Source organism: Papio anubis, chromosome 4 (assembly GCF_008728515.1).
Source record: "Papio anubis isolate 15944 chromosome 4, Panubis1.0, whole genome shotgun sequence".
In the NCBI taxonomy this organism is placed as follows: Eukaryota; Metazoa; Chordata; class Mammalia; order Primates; family Cercopithecidae; genus Papio; species Papio anubis.
The window spans coordinates 51149407-51171148 of NC_044979.1; the positions used below are offsets into that span (position 1 = coordinate 51149407).

General features: G+C 38.4%; 1 protein-coding gene across 4 annotated transcripts in view; it reads right to left on the reverse strand.

Moving 5' to 3' along the window:
* Window positions 1–3356: 3356 nt before the first annotated feature.
* BCAP29 (B cell receptor associated protein 29) overlaps window positions 3357–21742 on the reverse strand; it is a 43763-nt gene continuing 25377 nt past the window's right edge. For all 4 annotated transcript variants that reach the window (XM_009203643.4, XM_021935328.2, XM_009203644.4 and 1 more), the window contains 2 exons: window positions 13151–13251; window positions 3357–8248 (listed from right to left, as the gene is read on the reverse strand). In XM_009203643.4, coding sequence (XP_009201907.2) covers window positions 8213–8248; window positions 13151–13251 — 137 coding nt within the window. In that variant the 3' untranslated portion in view covers window positions 3357–8212. The remainder of the gene's footprint in view (window positions 8249–13150; window positions 13252–21742) is intronic.

Sequence of the window (21742 nt, forward strand, 5' to 3'; positions counted from 1 at the left end):
TAAAGAACTCCAAAAAATGTTTGAGGTTTTCAACAGATTGATTACATTAACTCTGCCCTCCGATTCCTTGTCTAGAGGAAGATTATATGGAAGTAATGACAGTGAAGCTTCAGGACTTTTGGTACACAGGTATCAAGAATATTGAAGTTGTAGCGTGTCCTAGGTAGAAAGGAGAAGCTAGGTGAATTGTCCCAAGAGATCTTAGGAGAAAGGTTTCTGAATCTCCAAAGCTCCAGTTATTTGTTGTGATTTCTGTTCCTATTCTGAATAAATTCATACCTAATTTTGTTTTGGTAGTTTTGTATTGTTTTTCTTATAGAGAACTCCCCAAGTTGTATCTGCTCTAGGCCCCAAACACTGAGATCCACTCTGTCCTTACCTTTTTCTTATTATTTGTTTAATTTTTTTATTGAGATGGGGTCTTACCCCTTTACCCAGGCTGGAGTGCAGTGGCACAATCACGGCTCACTGCAGCCTCTGCCTCCCAAGCTCAAGCAATCCTCCCACCTCAGCCTTCTGAGTAGCTGGAACTACAGGCATGCGCCACCACATCTGGTATTTTTGTTTTGAAACAGGCATGCAATGTGTAATAATCATACCATGTAATTTTTGGTATTTTTGGTGGAGATGGGGCTTCACCATGTTGCCCAGGCTGGTTTCGAACTCCCGAGCTTAAGTGGTCCACCTGACTTGGCCTCCCAAAGTGCTGGGATTACAGGTGTGAGCTACTGTGCCTAGCTGCATTTTTCTTTTTTAAATAGATGTAGGCTAGTCTGGTGGCTCACATTGTAACTCCAGCACTTTGGGAGGCTGAGGTGGGAGGATCACTTGAGCCCGGGAGTTCGAGGCTAGCCTGGGCAACAAAGTGAGAGTCCCCAATCTCTACAAAAAATGAGAAAAATTAAAGAGGCTTGGTGGCGCATGCCTGTAGTCTCAGCTACTTCAGGAGGCTGATGCAGGAGGATCACTTGAGTCTGGGAGGCCGAGGCTGCAGTGAGCCGTGATTGTGCCACTGCATTCCAGCCTGGGCAACAGAACGAGACCCCATTTCAAAAAAAAAAAAAATCATAATATACATGCATATATACATACATAATTATTTTAATCATTGAGAAAGGAAAAAAAAAGTTGCAGTTAAGGTTCAAGTGACTAACAAAACACCCCAAACCCAGGCCCTTTTATAATATCAAATCTGCCAATGGGATTTGAAGTGAAATACATCCGTGTCTGGATGTATTTTAAGAATGTTTGTCAAAATTGTGTCTGATCCTATCACAATCTTAAGACAACAGGACACACTCTAAAGACGGGGAATGGCAAGAGTCATCTGAAGAGAATTTGACACACTAGAATTGAACTGAATTCAATTCAGATAAGCAAACATTAGTTGCACACCTGAGCAAATGGGGCTCTGAGCTTTCTCTGAGGTGGGAGAAGAGGGGTGGCAGGGGAATGACTGATTACAGTTGTTAAGAATAGGTATCCTCAGGCCAGGTGCGGTGGCTCATGCCTGTAATCCCAGCACTTTGGGAGGGTGAGGCGGGTGGGTCACCTGAGGTCAGGAGTTTGAGACCAGCCTAGCCAACATAGTAAAACTCGGTGTCTACTAAAAATACAAAAATTAGCCAGGCGTGGTGGTGGGTGCCTGTAATCCCAGCTACTTGGGAGGCTGAGGCAGAAGAATTGCTTGAACCCGGGAGATGGAGGTTGCAGTGAGCCGAGATTGTGCCATTGTACTCTAGCCTGGGCAACAAGAGCAAAACTCTGTCTCAAGAAAAAAAAAAAAAAGGCAACCTTTACTATCCACCAGTTTCAACACTGTGCATTTTCATTCCAGAGAACTAGGTGGCCCATCTTTTGTTTCCCAATGTTTTTAATGATGTAAAATGCACTTACAAGTGGTTAATATGGTTAATACTATAATATGTAGTTAATGCCACCTAACTATACACTTAAAAGTGGTTAATACAAGTAGTTTATACAAAAGAGGTTATGCTAACCAATCACTTATAAATGTATAGTTCGGTGGTATTAACTACATTCATATCGTTGTGTAACCATCACACCATCCATCTCCAGTACACTTTTTACTTTTAATACATTTTAAAATTCCATCAGATTTTTGTTTTTAGATGAGGAAATTTATGACTGGGCATCAGTCTTTGTATAATGTTCAGAATAGCTTACCATGAGAAACTGTTAAAAGTTCTTCACGTGTATCAACTCGTTTAATCCTGTCAGCAAGACTTTGAGGTAGAGTCTAAATCACCTTAAAGATGAAAAAACTGAGATGCAGAATGGGTAATAAATAAAGTAGATGAGATTTTAACACAGGTAATCTACGTATGTAACCACTATGTTCTACTGATTCCAGAGCATTTTCTGCCAATAAAGATTCTCATGAAATGTCACCAACAGGGGATAAGGTAAATATCTTGTCATAGGATGATGGGTCTCATCCACCTTTTCTGCTCTCTCATACTGGATGGTTATGGCAGCCTCATTACTAACACTGGTTGCCTGGGGCAGGAATTCTCACTGGTGGTAGTGGTAAACAGGGCATATGAATCCCTGCACTTTGAACAAACCTACCCCCATAGGTGATGTGTATGTGACCTATGAGAAGTTGGTTGTAGAATTCTGTTGCAGAAGGATATTTATTGATGTAGGGGGACAGAAAGCAGGTCACAAGAAAGTATGCATAAAAACAGGTGTGATCTTATTTTTGTAAATATTTGTGTGTATATATATGAAAATTAGACAGCTATTTTTTTCTTTCATTTCTACATTTACTATGTATTAATTTTTTTTCAAGGGGAAAAAAATCAACAAACTTAAAGTTTCAGCAAGTAAACCTCTATGGAGGGTTATTCCAGGAAGCCCTTGGCTGAGAAGTGGTGCTCTAGGAATCTTTGTGCTCCAGGAAATTGATAGCCCTTGGGAAAGACCGAAATTCTTTACCATGGGTGGTGCTTCAGGGAGAACGACGATTTCTGAAGGAAACAGACTTCAGAGAAGCCTGGCTAACCAGGAAGACACCTGGTTTAGGGGGCAAAGCCAACACTTCAAACACATTTTTTGCTCAAATTTAGGAAAAGAGCTGATCACCAAGAAGTTGGAAACTTTTTCCTAACTTGTTTACACATCAAGCTGTTATGTGCTATCTTTGTATATATAATGTGCCTGAATGTCCTTGAGGACATTGTTGTTGTGGTAGTGTACACCATACTAAAGACAAAGAGGGAGAAGAGATTTGTAAACTTTTATGATGTGAAATGCAGTTATTGTGAAGGTGCAATGCGTGATGCTGATTAATAATGGTTAAGTCAAATATAAAAAGTTGAGCATGCAGACAGTAGAGGATATAATTTTTAATTAAGATCCCAACATAAAAGGCAAAGATACAAAGGTTTTGTGCTGCATAGGACAAACATTTATGGCTTTTTATTTATGTCTAGGACATTGAGACAATGCATTGCAGTTATCTGGTGTCATTCACAGCAATTCAGGACAGGTGTGGTGCTTATGGCGTCAGGGACACAGCCTCCTTCTTGTTGCTCCACTTTGCATGGCCTCAACTTCATGATCTAAGATAGCAGCATCTATGTTTCAAGCAGCAGGTCAGAGGAAGAGAAAAAGAAACTGGCCCCACATGACAGTTCTACCTATTTCCACTTACATACAAGGAGATGGAAAATGTTGTCTTTATGTTTGGCAGCTGTTTATAAAACAACAAAAGCTGGAGCGTGTATTAACACATGTGAATGAAAGAATGGATATTGGGGGACAACCAGTACCCTCTGCCATAAGCATCTATTGCAGGATGTCTCCACCTTGGCAACACTGACATTCTGGGTGAGATCATTCTTTGTTCCAGTCCGGTGCATTGTGGAATGCTTTAACAGCATCCCTGGCTTCTATCCACTAGGTTACGACAACCAGAAATGTCTCTAGGTATTGCTAAATGTTCCCCTCAGGATGACCTCTCCACTTCCTGTTGAGAACCACTGATTTACTGTCTGCAGAAACTGTGTTAATCACTGAAGAGACAAACCATAAATGAGATCATTTCACATGGCAATAAGTGCCATGATGAAAATAAAACAGGATAAGAAGGCAGATAGGCCTGGGATGCAACATTTACTACATGCAAACGTCCTGATAGGGAAAGAATTTGGCTTGTTGCAAGAAGAATCAGAATGCAGACATGTCAGGATCTGTATCCTAGGGAAAGAACAACAACAAACAGAATACAGGTGTGACTGGCAGAGCAGGTGGACTGAGTTGAGGCTGAAGAGTAGATGGGAGCCTGGTGAGGTCTTGGTGTTTGATCTTGGTGGTTTGATCTTTACTGCAGTGGGAAAGAATTGGAAGACAAGCAGGGAATGACATGATCAGTGTTTTTTTTGTTTTTCTTTTAAACCAGGTGGCTGCTGAGGGCATGTATATGAGAGAAGCATTAGAGAAGATACAGGGAGATGAGGAGGTTGTCATAGTCCACGTGAGAGATGATGATGGCTTGCAATTAGGCAGTGGCAATGGCAATGGCAATGGAGAAATACTATTGAAGGAGAAAAGTAACTAAGATAGGAGATGGTTAAGGCTATCTTTGACTTATCCAAATGACTAATGGGGAAGACGGAGTGGTGTTAAAGGGTAATTGTTTTCCACACCCCTTGAAATTCAGTTCAGGCCTTACAGATCTGTCCTGTATGCTCCTGTATTAATTTACTATGGCAGCAGTAACAAACAATCACAAACTTGACGGCTTGAAACAATAAATTTATTCCCGTAGTTCTGGAGGCCAGGAAGTCCCATATCAGTTTTATGGGTATCTAGAGACTCTGGGGAAGAATCTGTTCCATGCCTCCTCCGGCTTCTGGTGACTGTCAGCATTCCTTCGCTGCAGCTCCATCATTCCAATCTCTGCCTCTGTGGTCACTGTGCTTTCTCCTCTGCTATGTGGTAATATCTCCCTTTGCTTCTATCTAAGCATAGATGTAGCTGCATTTAGGGCACACCCAGATTATCCAGGATAATCTCTCCATCTCAAGACTTTAACTTAATCACACCTTTTGCTATAGAAGAGAACATTTCCAGGTTCTAGGGATTGGTATAGGGATATCTTTTGGGAGGTCATAATTAAGCCTACCACAGTTCCTAAAGTGTTTGAAATCATTTCTGGTGCAACTAATAAGGTCATGTTTGTGTAGCGATCAAAGTGGAAAGAAACACTGTGAAAGTAATTTTAAAAATGTCATTCAGTAATGTTAAAAAAAGGAAAAGAATTTTATAAGTGGATTTTCAAGATTACTAAGAAAGGGATGAAAAAACACAGGAGGGTTCCATGGACTTTAGACAGATCATCCTAGACATTAAAGTCAATGCTTAAAAGCATGGTTATAGTCACACATTGTATAGTGGGCACTCAAATGCACAATGGTCTGTCATGTTAGTAGGGCTGGGCATTAAGATAGGAGGGACAGCGAGAAGGCCGTGGACACTGGAATGGGAATGCAGAACTGAACCAGCCCACAGAGGTAGGGCAAGACAACAGGTTCAGGTACATCTAAGTAGCTGTGGCTAGCAGGTCCAATGATGAAGCAGGAGTGACATGCAGGAAAGCAGAGATCACGAATAACTCCAAGAATGGGTAATATTTAGAGATCCAGGCAGGCTGCTGGCATCAGGCTAATATCTCAGAAAGTGGTTAAACTTTAGGCTCTTGATTGGGGTTCCAGGTCAGGACTCTGTCACTGAAAGGGAATCCTAGTTCTCAGCATACTAGGATAAATAGCCAAGAGAGGAACTTAGGCCCTAAAGAACAAGGCATGAATCTAATTAGCAGCACTGGGGTCCAAGATAGAGCTGGACAAACAACAAGGATAACTCATCCCAAGTTCTGGAGTGCTTATCCAGAACTTGCTAAGTGCTACTTCCTAAAGACCAGTACCTCCAGGCAGATTTGCAAGTAGGAGGAAAGTCTAATAATACTTTATGTAATTCTGATGGAAAAAGGCAAGAATAACATTCCTGTGTTTGAATTTATAATACAGCCTAAGACATACAACATAAATAAGTCATTATTGACAATGGGAAGGAAAGTAATTTAACATGCAACATAATTAAATCCATGAAATAAATATTTACTTATATAATACAATTTTCTAAACACCACCATTATTAAGGAGAGTACTAGGAAAAACTAACAAACATAGCATGTGAAACAGTTGGGTACGGTGGTAAAGGGCACAGGCTCTGGAGCCACAACTGACTAATACATTGCAATATTTTGTTTAGCAAATTATAGCTGGTCTGCATATAAACAGAAGAGCGATATCTGGGGGATCAAGATACCTAAATTCTAGACTTACATCCTGGCCCTGAATCTAACTATCAATGTTGCCTTGGAAAAACTGCTCAAACTTTTGAGGTCTAAAGTTTCAGACCTGTAAACTTGAGAGGGTTGAGGTCCTAGGTCCCTTAAATGTAAACTTTAAAATGCTTTTTTGGAATCTTTCAAATCTTCAAGCTTTTCAAAGTGCACCCAGACTTTCTCCTTACTATACAGTCTGAACAACTTTGAGAATCACTGTATTATCTTTGTTTATATAGTAATCCTGATCTAAATTTTATTATTCCCATTTTGGAGACAAGGAAATAGAGGCCTAGGCTAGTATGGCTAAATAAGCGATAAAGCTGGGATTAGATTTTAACTCTGCCCATTTTAAAACTGTGCATTTTCTACTTTTCTGTATGTTATTCTGATATTAGACTTAATTTTCACATAGTAGGCTAGGATTCCAAGTACTCAATATCTATATATTTACCCAGATAGCTCTTACTTTGATATTTCTAAGTCTATACTTTGAGCTAACATTTGTTCAGTTCTCTCCTATTTCAGCACTCCCTTTTCTTGTTATTTATGGTGTTGTCAGCCCATATGGTCTAACTCCCATTTCTTACTCCTGTTGAATGTCTCCTACATGTCTGTTTTTTAGCAGTAACTCCTGACTTTTATCTGAAATAAAATTTTTATGTACTTGCTCATTTCATCCACTTTATGATGAAAAAAATTAGCTAGGTGTGAAGTTGGTACTAAAATTATAATAAACAGAGGACGAAACAAAGACAAGAGAAATAAAAACTCCAGTAATTATTTTCCTTTTTTAAAATATTTTATGAGACAAGGAAGATGATTTCATGTCTAAACACTGGAACAACTGAAATCATATTAATATTATAATCACTGCCATCTTCTAAAGGAAATTCTAAATGAATATTTGAATGGAAAAATAGCATTTAATATTTAACTTTCAGAATATAGAAACATTGTTGAAAGACTGTGTGATACCAGTGTATGTATTTTTGAGGTAATATTTACATAGCTAGTTACTCTCACAACCAAGGGAAACAAATACTGCTTTCTGGATATGTTCTATGTTAACTTGTCAAGAATTCTACACTGTTGTAAAATAAATGCAGTTCAGTGGTATAGCAGTTATACAAATACGTGTAAACTCTATTACTAGATTAACTTGAAACAGTAGAGTGGTTACTAATTATGTGTTATTAACAAAAATATCAACAAAAAACAGACCAAAATGTGCAGCGGCATAATAACAAAAATATAATTATCAATATAGCTATCTTATTAGAGTAAACCATAGTATCATCAGGCTTAAAAAAAACTAAGGTCATTGTTTTTTCTGACTCTTCTTTATAAATACGGTGGATAACTCTATCAGTTATCCTTATTTACATTCCCTGTGTACAAATTTGCTGACATTGAACACTATTTTCAAACACATCATCATCTGATTAAATAGGTGATCATTACTGAAAACTCATCAAAGCTTTCAAGGCTATTAATGGTTTCGTGCAACTTAAAACTTCTAATTTTGGAAGTAACCGGCCAAGGAATTTTTTCCTTTTATTGGTAAACAGCCACCATATATCAGTGACATTATCAATATGTAAATACAGTATTTAACATGCTTGTATTTTTCTTAAGAGCTGGAATACAGACTTCACAATATTTCTGAAACATCATCAACTATTTTGATAATGCCATTACAATATAACCTATGTGTGACATTAAAAAAAATTATGAACTGGTCATAGTGCATTTTTCTGAACTTAAATTTCCTAGAGGCTAACATAACAAAATTATCATTTTGACACAGTATATTGCAAGCGTCTTTTATAAAGTTCACAGTCTTTTCTTGTTGCCTCTTTCTAAACGATCCTGTAAGGAAAAAAATATGATTTATGTAGTACAGCAAAGAGAAACAATTCATAGACATGACAAGGACTTTTAAAAAACATTCTCTCTTCTATGTATACTTATGAGAATAATTAAATGTGAAAAAAAGGATTGAGAAAGTCTAAAATTTTAAAAACTATAAAATTTGTGGTTTTAGGAAAAAGAACGCTCTTGGTAAGTTCATTTTTCCCCTTGCCTTAATCTATTTTGCTTTTGTTTCACAGGTTACACCAGGAAAACATGATTTCTAAAATTCCCCTACTGTTAACCCAATTAAGCTTTTTGGCAAACGAAAAGAAGGAAGAGACAAAAATCCCAGCTAGGGTGGCTTTGATTTTGTCCTTCAGATATTTGCCAACAGAACTGACTTCTCAAATTATACTCGGCTGATCATGTTATAAAGATGACTATAATACATCATTTAAAACTGAAGGAAAATGGAATACAAATTAATCTTAAGAGATCACTTGTGCTAAGAAAGTAAATGTCTACGTCAAGAAAAAGATCTCATAAAATGGAGTTGCAGAGTGTTATTGCTTGTATAAAGAAGTTTGTCAAGTTCTTGTTCAGGCTGAACATTAATGCTTCCATAGCAACTTTAGTAACATTAACTTTTGCAATCAAATAAGACGACAACAGTACAGGAGGTAAACATACTACTTTCACAGGTTTACAGGTGTGGCCCCTTTTGATAAAAATCAAAGCTTTAATGAAGCTATTATGGACAAGTCCCTTAAGTGATGGCTGATTTTCCAAAATGAAATTGAAAAACTGGCAGGTGCTGATGCTTTTGTGCAGCCAAAAATCTCTAGTTAGTTCTGTTTTTCTTTTTTTAGAAGAGAGGCAGGGCAAATAAGGAAAGGTAAAGACTTCATGTTTTGAAGGGACGGTTTTCTAATATTTATTTAGTGCCTATAACACGGAGGAGATCAGATGGGGAAATCCAAAAGGATGTAAAATATGCAAATTGGGATCTGTTTACAGTAAAGAAATCAGCATTTCCCTCTTTAACCTTTGTTTCCTTAAGATTTTAATAATCCTTTGTTTTATGATTGTTCCACTGAAAGTATGTCAACTATGTAAAATTCAGAAAGTTAGTTCCAAAGAACCTTAGGATATAATTCAATATCTAAGATTAGTTTGACAACAGAAGTAAAATTCATGAGGACAATTTGATAGAGCTTTTTACCATAGAGGGTCTATAACTATCTTTTGTTTCTCAAGCAGGGCTCAGATGGTGAACACTGACACTCAAGAGTTAAAGAAAAGGGTTCTCGGCTGGGCATGGGGGCTTGCGCCCATGATCCCAGCACTTTGGAAGGCCCGGGTGGGCGGATTGCTTGAGGTCAGGAGTTCGAGACCAGTCTGGCCAACATGGCGAAACCCTGTCTCTACTAAAAATACCAAACTTAGCTGCACGTGGTGGCATGCGCTTGTAGTACCAGTGACTCAGAAGGTTGAGGCACAAGAATCGCTTGAATTGGTGAGGTGGAGGTTGCAGTGAACTGAGATTGTGCCACTGAACTCCAGCCTGGGTGACAGAGTGAAACACTGTCTCAAAAAACAAAACGAAACAAAACAAAACAAATGAACAACAACAAAAAAAACAGAACAAAACAAATAAACAGGGTACTCGATGATATCTAAATCTGAGAAACTTATACAGGGTCTCATATTGGACAATGGTGGGGGGTGGGTAGGTAAAGGAAAAAAAATGTAACCAATCAGGACATAATAAATAGCATTCTTGATTAGAAATATATAAAGTGCTCTTATACAGGATCTGCTTTAATTTTCATAAGGTATTATAACCTTTATTTAAGTATTAAAGTACCTGAGGAGCATAGATGTCAAATGAATCACCTGTGGGTTACAGAAGTGGTATACTATGGAGCTGAGATTTTGTTTTCCTTCAAACAGAGATATTATGGGAAATTGGTTTTATAGGTGATGAAAAAGTATACACATCAAATAGGGTGGTAAGGCACCTCTGGGATTATCAATAGTATAAAAGCCACCACCACTTCTTGGGCTGGAGGGATGAGGGTTGTGAAGCCCAGGTGTGAAGGCCAGTAAGTAGAAGCTGCTCAGTGGGACCTGAGCCCATGGAGGGAAGGAAATGGAGCCAAAAAGGAGAAGGCCCCTACAGCGGAGAAGAAATCCCTGGCTTTCCCCTTCCTCCTGCCTTCAGTCTTCTAGTGCCTGCTACTGGCTAAACCTGCCCAGACTGAGTCAGACAGCAAGGAAGCTTTGGAAACAGACCTCCCAGAGATACAGAGTAAAGCAGTGGTGAGAGGAGAATGGATCTAAGAACACAATCCAATGACCAGCAAAGGCCAAAGAACATAGTGGTTAATGATGGAGGTTCTGGAGAAAGATTCTCTGACTTTGAATGCTATCACTTTCTAGTAACTTTGGGTAAATTATGTAACATCTCTGGGTCTCAGTTTCCTCATTCACAAAATAGGGATGTTAAAATAGTTTCAATTACTGAGCTGTCACGGAGAGTAAACAAAACAACATATATGAAGCCCTTAGCCAAGTGCTTAGTCCAGAGTATACTCTCAACAAATGTCATCTATTAAATATTTCAAAAACTGGATACAAGCAGAAATTAGATCAAGTCCTAAATGTGCTATCAAACAAGGCCCTACTGTTGGCATGGTGTCTGGCATAATCTGGGACCAGGTCTTTTCCACAGAAACAGGTATAACAACTATTTTCTTGGGAAGGAATCACTCTTTTTTTTGAGATGGAGTCTCGCTCTGTCACCCAGGCTGGAGTGCAGTGGTGCGATCTCGGCTCATTACAACCTCCACCTCCCAGGTTCAAGTGATTCTCCTGTCTCAGCCTCCTGAGTAGCTGGGATTACAGGCACTTGCCACCATGCCTGGCTAATTTTTCGTATTTTTAGTAGAGACAGGGTTTTAGTGTGTTAGCCTGGATGGTTTTGATCTGACCTCGTGATCTGCCTCGGCCTTCCAAAGTGCTGGGATTAAAGAAAGATATGAGCCACCATGCCCAGTCAGGAATCACTCTTAAAAGCTTTCTACATCCTTTACCAAGAATGCAGCAGCTCCAGGCTGACTGTGGCTTTTTTGTGGGGAGGAAATGGGTTGAGGAAATCTCACTGTTACATATACTCTTCAGAATTAAGAGAACCAATGGCTGTTATCCCAATGGAGACATTCAACAATGGATACTGGCCATAAGAAATTGAGGGCATACTTCTGGTTTTCCTTTCTCCATTCAAGGATCTAAGTATGTGTGACATCGCAGCAAAGACCACAAATGTCGATACTTAACCTGGTCGAGTACACCTTAATCTCCCAAATAGGGGGAAAATGTTGTATTTCTAGGCAAGAGGTCTCTGAAGTGACTTCTTTACTTTCCAATGTGGATCTTGAAAGATACCATGGAATAATTATCATGCCCTGAATAGGTCAGCTATTTTAGGATCTCTATTTTCTAGCTGGGGAAGGAGTGGTCTTGCTGACAATCTACCTATCTGCTCCGGGCCATGTGAACTGAGCCCTTAGTGTTCCTGGGATTGGAGCATACAGGGTATCCACCCTTCTCTGGCTACTTTGTCTTCTGCTATTGTCAAAGTAGGCTAGTTAAAACAAAGATGCAAACCAAGCGGAACTATCAGATTACAAACATGTGCTTTAGATTACTTCATGACTGGCTCTAAACCAAGGCCAAAGTGGTTGGTTGAGAATAAGTCATTCTTTCAGCAAAATTCCTACAGATGAAGTAATACAGATGATGATGATAATAGCTATCATTTCTTGAGTGTTTACCGTCAGGAAGGCATAGTGCTAAAAAACCTACACATTTTATTTAGTTCTCTTAACAATCCAGTGAGCCAGGCATCATTATTGTTCCAATTTTATAGATGAAAGAAGTGAGCCCCAAAGGGATGCTATAACCTGCCTAAGATAAAAAACCTAGCATGCGGCCAGGTATAGGTAGGTATTCCAGGTATGTCTGACTCCAAAGTCCATGAGTATAGTGCCTGCTTGCCTTGTGCCAGGAACAGTGCTGAGCCTTGGAGATACCATGACCATTAAGATGCAGGGAAATGTGTACGTGAAATAAAAAGCTATCATTTGTAAAAAGTCCTGACTGAAAGCCACAAAAGCTGCCAAATTTTGAAGACAAGCCCAACCAGTCTGTCTTGGGAGAAACTGGGAAGCAAGGCCAGGGCTGCCTCTGGAATGGTCTCTTTCCCAATTGATCAAAGTGTGGCTGGGAAATCAACTCAGGTTACCGGCTGGTAGCAGAAGGGAGGCAGGAAAGACAAGCCTAACAGGGATGAACGTTTCTTTTCTTGGATTAGAGAGAAAGAGAAAGAAAACCTATGGCCCAGATCTGACTTTGTGGCTTTAACAATGAAACATTTTTTTCCCCATTTCCATCTTTCAAATCAACATTTGGAGGTAAATAATAAATTTGAATGCTAAAGTCTTTGGCCTGATATGTCTAAAACACTGAGACAAGAGTAGTGTGATGTGGAACTTGAAATTCTGGCCTCATTTTGGCATGAATATGGCAAACATCCCAAACAGCAAAACTCATCTTTTCTAGAACCCGTCTGTTTTCCAGTGCTGCCATTTTTGTGGCTTAATTCTTTTGCTTAAAAGTTCACCAAAACTGGAATGCTGTAAATATGCACGTCAGCAATTCCTTATAATTATCTTGTATTTTCCTGCAATGTACTAATTTTTACCCTCTAGGTAAAATCTGGCTTATTTAAATCATTTAACAAAGCCAGGATTAAGTACATCATCTTGATTAGTTAGGGACAAATAACCCAAATAATTTACTTAGGTAATTACTATTTCAAAACATTTAGGCGCATAAAGTGCATGTCACACCCACCTGAAGTTCAGAGTGTTCTTTCAGGAGTTGATCATATTCTTTCGAAAGTCTCTCTGACTGCATCTTCATTTCCATCACATCATTTTGTGCCTTAGAAAGGGCTAGAAAACATCGAATAGAGTTTTATTTTTATTTCAAAATAATTTCAAATTTATAGAAAAGTTACAAGACTTAAATAGAGAACTCCTGTATAGTCTTTACTCAAATCCACTGTTAACATTGTGCTACATTTGTTATCATATTCTCTCTTCACACACACTAATTATTTTCTTGACTCATTTGAGAATAAGGTGCAGGTATCATGCCCCTCTACTCTTTAACACATTTCTGGGAATGTACTTCCCAGAAACAAAATATTATCTAACATAACCATAGTATAGTCACCAAACTTAGGAAACTTAATATGAATACAATACTATAAATCTAGTTTACCATCCATATGCCAATTTTTGGAACTGTCCCAATCATGTCTTTTTAGCATTTTTTCCACTGCCAGTCCAGGATACAGTGCTAGATCACATATTGCATTTAGTTATGTCTCTTTAATTTCTTTTAATCTGGACTAATTCCCCACCATTATCACAGCCCTCTTCTCCCCATCTTTCATGACATTGACATTTTAAAGAACACAGGCCACTTTCAGATAGAATGTTCTTCACTTTGTTTTTGTCTGATGTTTCCTCATGATTAAAGTCAGGTCACACATCCACTTACATATGAATATAAGTGATATTAAATGCTTCTCAGGGCATCCAGAGGCCCATCACATCCAAAGTTTCTCTGTCCCTCACTGGTTTTTTCATTTTATACTTACAGTTTTAACCTCTGTAACTAAAGAAGCAATATATAGGAAGACAATTTAGTCTATGCAAGCATCCTGCTCCTCAAGATAATGGCACACAAGAATTACTACACATTGACCTTTGCCTACCAAGGAGCTACAAGTCATATGTCAGCAGATTCACATCCTTAGAAGTAAAATAAATGAATAAATAAATAAATATATATATATATATGTAAAACAATACATTGTGAAGAAGGTACTAATGAGCAAAATATGTAGAAGAGCAGCACAAGATGGGTCAGAAAAAGTAAAGTTGTCATACTTGAAAATTTTATCTCATATAGTGCTTTCAGAAATCATTTTTCCAAACTCTGGGAATCCTGAAGTAGCTCTATATCATATGCAGCCTTCAGAAGTTCTACATTTGGAAGTCTTTTAGGGTAGGAGTTTAAGGGAAAAAAGCAGAATTTATAAATTTAAAAGCTACTTTCCTGGCACAATGAAATAAAATTATAGGATCTAGTTATAAACAATCTTTTCTCTTGAGAAGTCATCATATAGGCATTTTTATATAAATATATAAGCCATTATCAACTAAAATGCTTTTTGTATCAGTACTTTCTAGACAGTATTGTCAAATGTTCTACATAGTTCTACATCTGTGTTGTCAACATGGTAGCCACTACTTAAATGTGGCTATTGTGAACTTTAAATGTGGCTAGTTTAAGTGAGGACCTATATTTTCTTTTTTTTTTTTTTTTTTTTGAGACGGAGTCTTGCTCTGTCGCCCAGGCTGGAGTGCAGTGGCCGGATCTCAGCTCACTGCAAGCTCCGCCTCCCGGGTTCACGCCATTCTCCTGCCTCAGCCTCCCGAGTAGCTGGGACTACAGGCGCCCGCCACCTTGCCCGGCTAGTTTTTTGTATTTTTTTAGTAGAGACGGGGTTTCACCATGTTAGCCAGGATGGTCTCGATCTCCCGACCTCGTGATCCGCCCGTCTCGGCCTCCCAAAGTGCTGGGATTACAGGCTTGAGCCACCGCGCCCGGCCAGGACCTATATTTTCAATTTAAGTTCAATTAAATTTAAACAGCCACATGTAGCTAGTAGCTAGCCATATTGGGCAGCACAGCTCTGTAATTTCTTCCATGTTCCTTCTATAGCTGCATAATTCTAAATAAGGTATTAAAGATTGATTTTGACAAATTTAATGTGATGTCACTTGCTAAAGGTATGAGACAGGCATGGAAGATACTTTTGGGGATCGTTAGATTTCATTAGGACCACCTTCACAACATAAAGAGTTACATATTAGTTTTCAGTTTGGGTTCTACAAGGCATTTCCTACAGGTTACTTGAAAAATATGATGCACGGTGGTATTATCTTCAGAATTCAGCAAAAAAGTTTAAGACCCTGGATTTCTGGTACATAAAACGCACAGTAGATTCCACAACCTAATAATGGCTGACTAGCCTGCAATGGTGTGTTTTTTGTTTTTGTTTTTTTTTTTTTTTAGACAATGTCTTGCTCTACCACCCGTCAATTTTTAAATTTTTTGTAGAGATGAGGTCTCACTATGTTGCCCAGGCAGGTCTTGAACTCCTGGCCTCAAGCAATTCTCTCACCTCAGGTTCCCAAAGTGCTAGGATTACAGGTGTGAGCTACTGCCCCTGGCCTACAATGGTAGTTTTAGGAATGTTGTTGTTATGGTCCGAATGCTTGTCTCTCCATAAAATTCATATGTTGAAACCTAATTACCAATGTGATGGTATTGGGAGGCATGGCTGGGGAGTGATTAGGTCATGAGGGTGGGGCCCTCATTAATGGGATTCATGCTCTAATAAAAAGAGGCCTGAGAGAGCTGCCTTTCCCTTTCCATTAGGTGAGGACATAGCAAGATGGTACCATCTATAAATCAGGAAACAGGCCCTCACCAGAGGCCTAATTCATTGGGGACTTGATCTCAGACTTCCCAGTCACCAGAACTGTGAGAAATAAATTTATGTTGTTTATAAGCTACTGAGCCTATAGTACTTTCTACTAAGACAGTTGGTCAGGCCCTTGTAATGAACAGGAGTTGGTCTTAATGTTAAAAATGATTTATACTTGAATTTCTGACATTAATAAATTATTTAATAAATTTAATATATCTTAGGTATCTACCCAGTAGTTCCTTTTTAAAAGAAGCTAGAAAACCACTTGTACAGCCTATCTAGGAGTTTCTTCTGGTTACTACCAGTATAAAGCTATTAACGGAACAAATGCAGACAAATACTGTTTTCCTGCCACTTATTAAGCCAAGGTATGAACTGTGTTTCTTATTTCATTTTGTATTTCAGTGGATATTAATAAATCTAATGAATACTATCACTCCAATTAGGGGAGGCTATTATTGTCTAGACGCATCTTGGACTGTTTCCCAGTCCTATATCTCATTTTATAAAAATTATAATATTAGGCCGGGCGCGGTGGCTCAAGCCTGTAATCCCAGCACTTTGGGAGGCCAAGATGGGTGGATCACGAGGTCAGCAGATCGAGACCATCCTGGCTAACATGGTGAAACCCCGTCTCTACTAAACAAATTAAAAAAAACTAGCCAGGCGAGGTGGCGGGCGCCTGTAGTCCCAGCTACTCGGGAGGCTGAGGCAGGAGAATGGCGTGAACCCGGGAGGCGGAGCTTGCAGTGAGCCGAGATCCCGCCACTGCACTCCAGCCTGGGCGACAGAGCAAGACTCCGTCTCAAAAAAAAAAAAAAAAAAATTATAATATTGTGTTTTGGATGCCTTCCACCTCCTTTTGCAACTGCATCTGTAACTAAAGGATTACATAAACTTGTTATCTGACATGTGAATATGCTTGTTTTATTTTGAGCCATATTATTTTGGAAACAGCATATATAAGAAAAATATTATTGGACAAGGAGGCTTTAGATGATACATCTAAGTCGCTATTTCACTTTTCTTAACTGCAAAAATGGGCTGCTATCACTTGCCAGTGGCTTTATGGAAATACTGAGCTATTTCATAAGAATATTGGCTAGATTCAATAAGAGACTGTTATGTCCTAGGTTATGGTCCATTAGATATTTTTAAAGGCACATGAATCATTTGTTAATATGGAAAATAACTTCAACTATGTTACAGTGACACATAATAAGCAAAAATATTTGTTGCCTTTCCAAGTGTTAAATGTTCACCTATGGAGCTATTTGCACAGTGGGAGGAGCCGGTGAGACTAATGCACCGTGTAAATGTATTGTATCACTGTGATTTCGACCAGAGATAACAAACACTGCCAGTTAAGCTCTGCCAGGAAATGGAAGTTTTTAGAGGCATTGGCATGACAGCTAAAGTTGGGCTGTTGCACAATAGCTGTAAGGATTGAGCCAGAGGAAAACATACTTTATTTGAAAAATTTCCAAACGTCTAGTATTGGTTTCTTTCCAATTTATTTGGTTCTCTTTTTGAGAATTCAAGAGTGTGATACACTGGAGCTATTTAGTATTTAATCCTCACATGTACTATTCCTTTGCCAATGATCACTTATTGGATTGTTAATCTACAGTAATGCTTCCAAGACACTTGGCAAGTAGACACACAAACTTCTGCTCAGTAAGGACATAAATTGTGGCTTAATTATATTATCATTTTTTTGTACATGCCTATATTGTCAGGTCTGTGTAGGTAAAGGTTTATGTTTTATTCATCACTTCAATCAACACCTAATCTCTTTTAACCTCATACCCATCTGTTGATAAAGTTTGTTGATTCACTTCCTTTATAGCTCTCCAATTCATACATTCCACTCCAGCTCTGTGACCACTGTCCTCATTTCCAGATTAGATTAAGTGGATTTCTCACATAGTTGCCCAGCTACTTTAATCCATTGTCTATAATGCTGTCAAAGTGATTGCTCTCATGCCTAAAAACTCTCTAAGAGTGCCCTGAAAACACACAAACATGGCATATGAGGGCCTTCATGATGGCTTCTAGGCCTACTGCTCAACTCTCTCTACTGGTTCCATTTTATTTTACACTCCAGTTGCCTTGAGCTCCTTGTAGTACCTCAAAAGTGCCATATTCCTTTGGTAACAACCTGCTCATTTTTGTTATAACATCTTGTCCATCTCCTCCTATTTCATCTGGCTAATTAATGTCATCCTTTAAAATGTCAAGAAAGTGTCCTTGATCTCCAGTGTTGGCTTCTACTACAACTCAAGTTTCACCACAGCATGTACTGAATTGAAGGGCAACTATGCCCTTACTAGACTATGGACTACTCAAAAAACAGAGCTGTGTCTTATCTGTCTGTCTGAGTACTTAGCATATTGCCTAGTATTGGTAAGTGCTTGAAATATGCTCCTTGAAGGAATGAAACAATGAATAAATGAAAAATGTAAGCTTTAAGCATTTGAAAAATTCACTTGTGTGTAAACAGTTCACTTGGAAATGATAAATGTCAGGTGAACACCACAAAGTGTTACTTTAGTCACCTGATAGGAATCTTGGTTGAAACAAGATAAAAACACCTTCAATCTAAAATCAAAATACTCAGGATAGCTGTAACAAAGCAAACAGACCATTCTTCAAATATTTCGATGAAAATATACTCATGTTACAAATATCGCATACTACTTCAGAATCAAAAATAAAATATAAATAAATAGTACCACAGAATCCAGCTCAATTAAAAAAAATCCCTGTACACTGATTCTAAGAATGGGGCAGGAAATGTGCAAGATAAGGCTGGAGTATCTTATAATGCCAGAAAGTAAGCAAGTGCTCCAAAAATGAAAAAAAAAATCAAAAATGGAAATATGTCAAAGGGACACAGAAGCCAAATGAAAGAGCTGCCAATGGCGAAAGCTAGACAACCTGAACAATAAACTAAAGTAGTATTAAATTATAACCCAAATTATAAAATAAATACCTATTAGTCCATACTGATAAACAAATGGTAGAGAACTGACAAATCTGTGCAGAAGAATTCCAAACAATTTACACAGATACTGTACTGTCAAGGAGGTTGAGCATAACTTCCCTTTCTTCTTTTTTTTTTCTTTTTTTAATCTACTCATTTGCACACTGATCTGAAGTGTGGGCTGTGAACAGTGATTCAAAAAGATTACAGTACGGAAAAAGGAGGGAAAAGAGTAATTTTACAGTTCAGAAACTAGACAAGCACTATTTTAGCTAGGTGATCAAGGTCAACATCAAAACTGACAAGTTATGTTAATAATATGTACTCTTGATATAATGTGATGAAAGCTGGCACATCACCTCTGTGACTTTCAAAACCTATACAAAAGTAGAAAACATGGAACCCAGGCCAGGCACAGTGGCTTATACCTGTAATTCCAGCACTTTGGGAGGCCGAGGCAGGTGGATCACGAGGTCAGGAGTTCAAGACCAGCCTGGCCAACATGGTGAAACCCTGTCTCTACTAAAAATACAAAAATTAGCTGGGCATGGTGGTGTGTGCCTGTAATCCCAGCTGGGGAGGCTGAGGCAGGAGAATTGCTGGAACCGGGACCTGGGGGGGCAGAGGTTGCAGTGAGTCAAGATCACGCCACTGCACTCCAGACTGGGCTACAAAGGGAGACTGTCTCAGAAAAAAAAAGAAGAAAAAGAAAACATGGAATCCAGGAAAGAGGGTATCAATACAGGAAAGAGGCAAAGGAAATCCTCATAATGATGATGAATATACAGTTGTAATAATATGATATAGTAAAAGTTATGATATATTTAAATTGAAAGGATGGAGGGAGATGGGAAGTATGAGGAGCCAGGAGGGTAACTGGGTGAGATAAAGAGATCTAAGTCCTCGTCTTCCCTATAACAAAGTCAAAGATAATATCCTATATTGAAAGATCAAGAAAAAGCTACCTAGACATTGCATTTAGAAACCTGGAGGCACATATCAGAGGACATTTTTTTTTTGAGACAGGGTCTTACTTTGTTGCCCAGACTAGAGTGCAGTGGCACAATCGTGGATCACCGCAACCTCTGCCTCCCAGGCTCAAGCGATTCTTCTGCCTCAGCCTCCCGGGTAGTGGGGATTACAGGCGTGTGCCACTGTCATCTGGCTAATTTTTGTATTTTTAGTAGAGACGGGATTTTACCATATTTGGCCAGGCTGGTCTCAAACTCCTGACTTCAAATGATCCACCTGCCTCGGCCTCCCAAAGTGCTGGGATTACAGGCATGAGCCACCGTGTGCCTGGCCTCAGAGGACATTTCTAAAGGAGTTGAATGTAGTTGCTTCTGGGGACAGCGCCTCAGGAGACTGCTCTTTTTCATTATAAGCCTTGTGTTACTATTTTGCTTTAAAAAATATATATATGTAAAACTTTGATAAAATAAAAAAAAGTAAAAGGTGCTCCAGATAAATACTCCCTTTTATAACAAAGGCTCTCAGAGCTGGGAAGACCTCTAGAGATCTAGTACCATTTTTTATTTCCCTAACATAATTATAATGAAAAGAACATGCTAATTTCTTTATTCAAATCATTTCTCTTCTCCTGCAAAGTTTTATTATTCCGTATCAATGGATATCAATGGTTCTAATAAATGTTCTAAACAGCCATGCTCTAACACTAATGAGAATTGGTTCTACTTACTGGCTTATCCTCTCTTCTCCCAATGCCCTATATTTAAGACTTGTGGCCTCATTTCACACAGCACACTTGTGTTGTGAGCTAACAGATGCATAAAACCTGCCAGATCCTGTCCTAAAGATCCTAAGATTGCATGAAACATTCTTCAAAAGTGATGAATATGGCTTAATTTATCACCTGCTGAACTTTCTAAGTTTGGAGAAAGGGAAGTTACTATGAAAATATTTTTCTCATGAAAAATAAATATAGTTTTAAGGGTCAAAAAGCCAACAATGAAAACAGTTCTTGATGGTCAGTTTTGCTTAATTACATTATTTGGAGATATATAATAGACATTAAAGTTTAACTAGTCCAGTCTCTCATTTTACAAAGGAGAAAACTATGGCCTAAAAACAGTCAATGAGTTCACCAAGATTACCCAGTGTATCCTCAGATTTTGCAACGTAATTCATATAACTTAGCAAAAGCTATATGAACAGCTTGTAATATTTGGTGTCTACTCACAAAGTAAAGTTGGAATATGGCCAATTAATTAGAGAATTCAAGCCAAAAAACTACCGCCCTAGATTACCTGGGTATTTGGAAGAGGTTTTTTTTTAAAAAATTTTAAATTCTTTTTTACAATAAAAAGCTATCTTTTTTATTAAGCAAAATAAATTCATTGTAGAAAATAATTTAAACTCCAGGAAAAAGTCATTTGTTGTACATGCTAAGGAAAACCACTATTAATAGTTTAGTGTTTTTTCCTAATTGAAAGTGTTTTAAAACTAGAGTTGTCCAGTTTAATTTTTGTATCTCACTTGGCAATAAACATGAACTTGCCATAAGCTGTTATCATTAGAAAAGTATTTACCATTAAGGATTGTAGTAAACATGCATATGTAGGTATGGAATAAGACAGTAGAAAAGAACACCAAAGCATTCAAAGTAATCATCTCCTTTGATCTCTTAGGAGCTACATCAATGGACCCCTTAACCATACAGCATTATTATTCACTGCATCTAGTGTGACACATCGACTTCTAACAGACCACTCTGCTTTTTGCTTTGCTCTTCTCACTCAGAACAGTAGTATCATTTCACTCATTTTTCTGCCACTCCATGTCCATCAACACATTTAGAGAATTGTGCTTGATTACATCTTTATCACCTGGAACATTCCTTGATTCAGTATGCATTTAGCACTCTCCACTC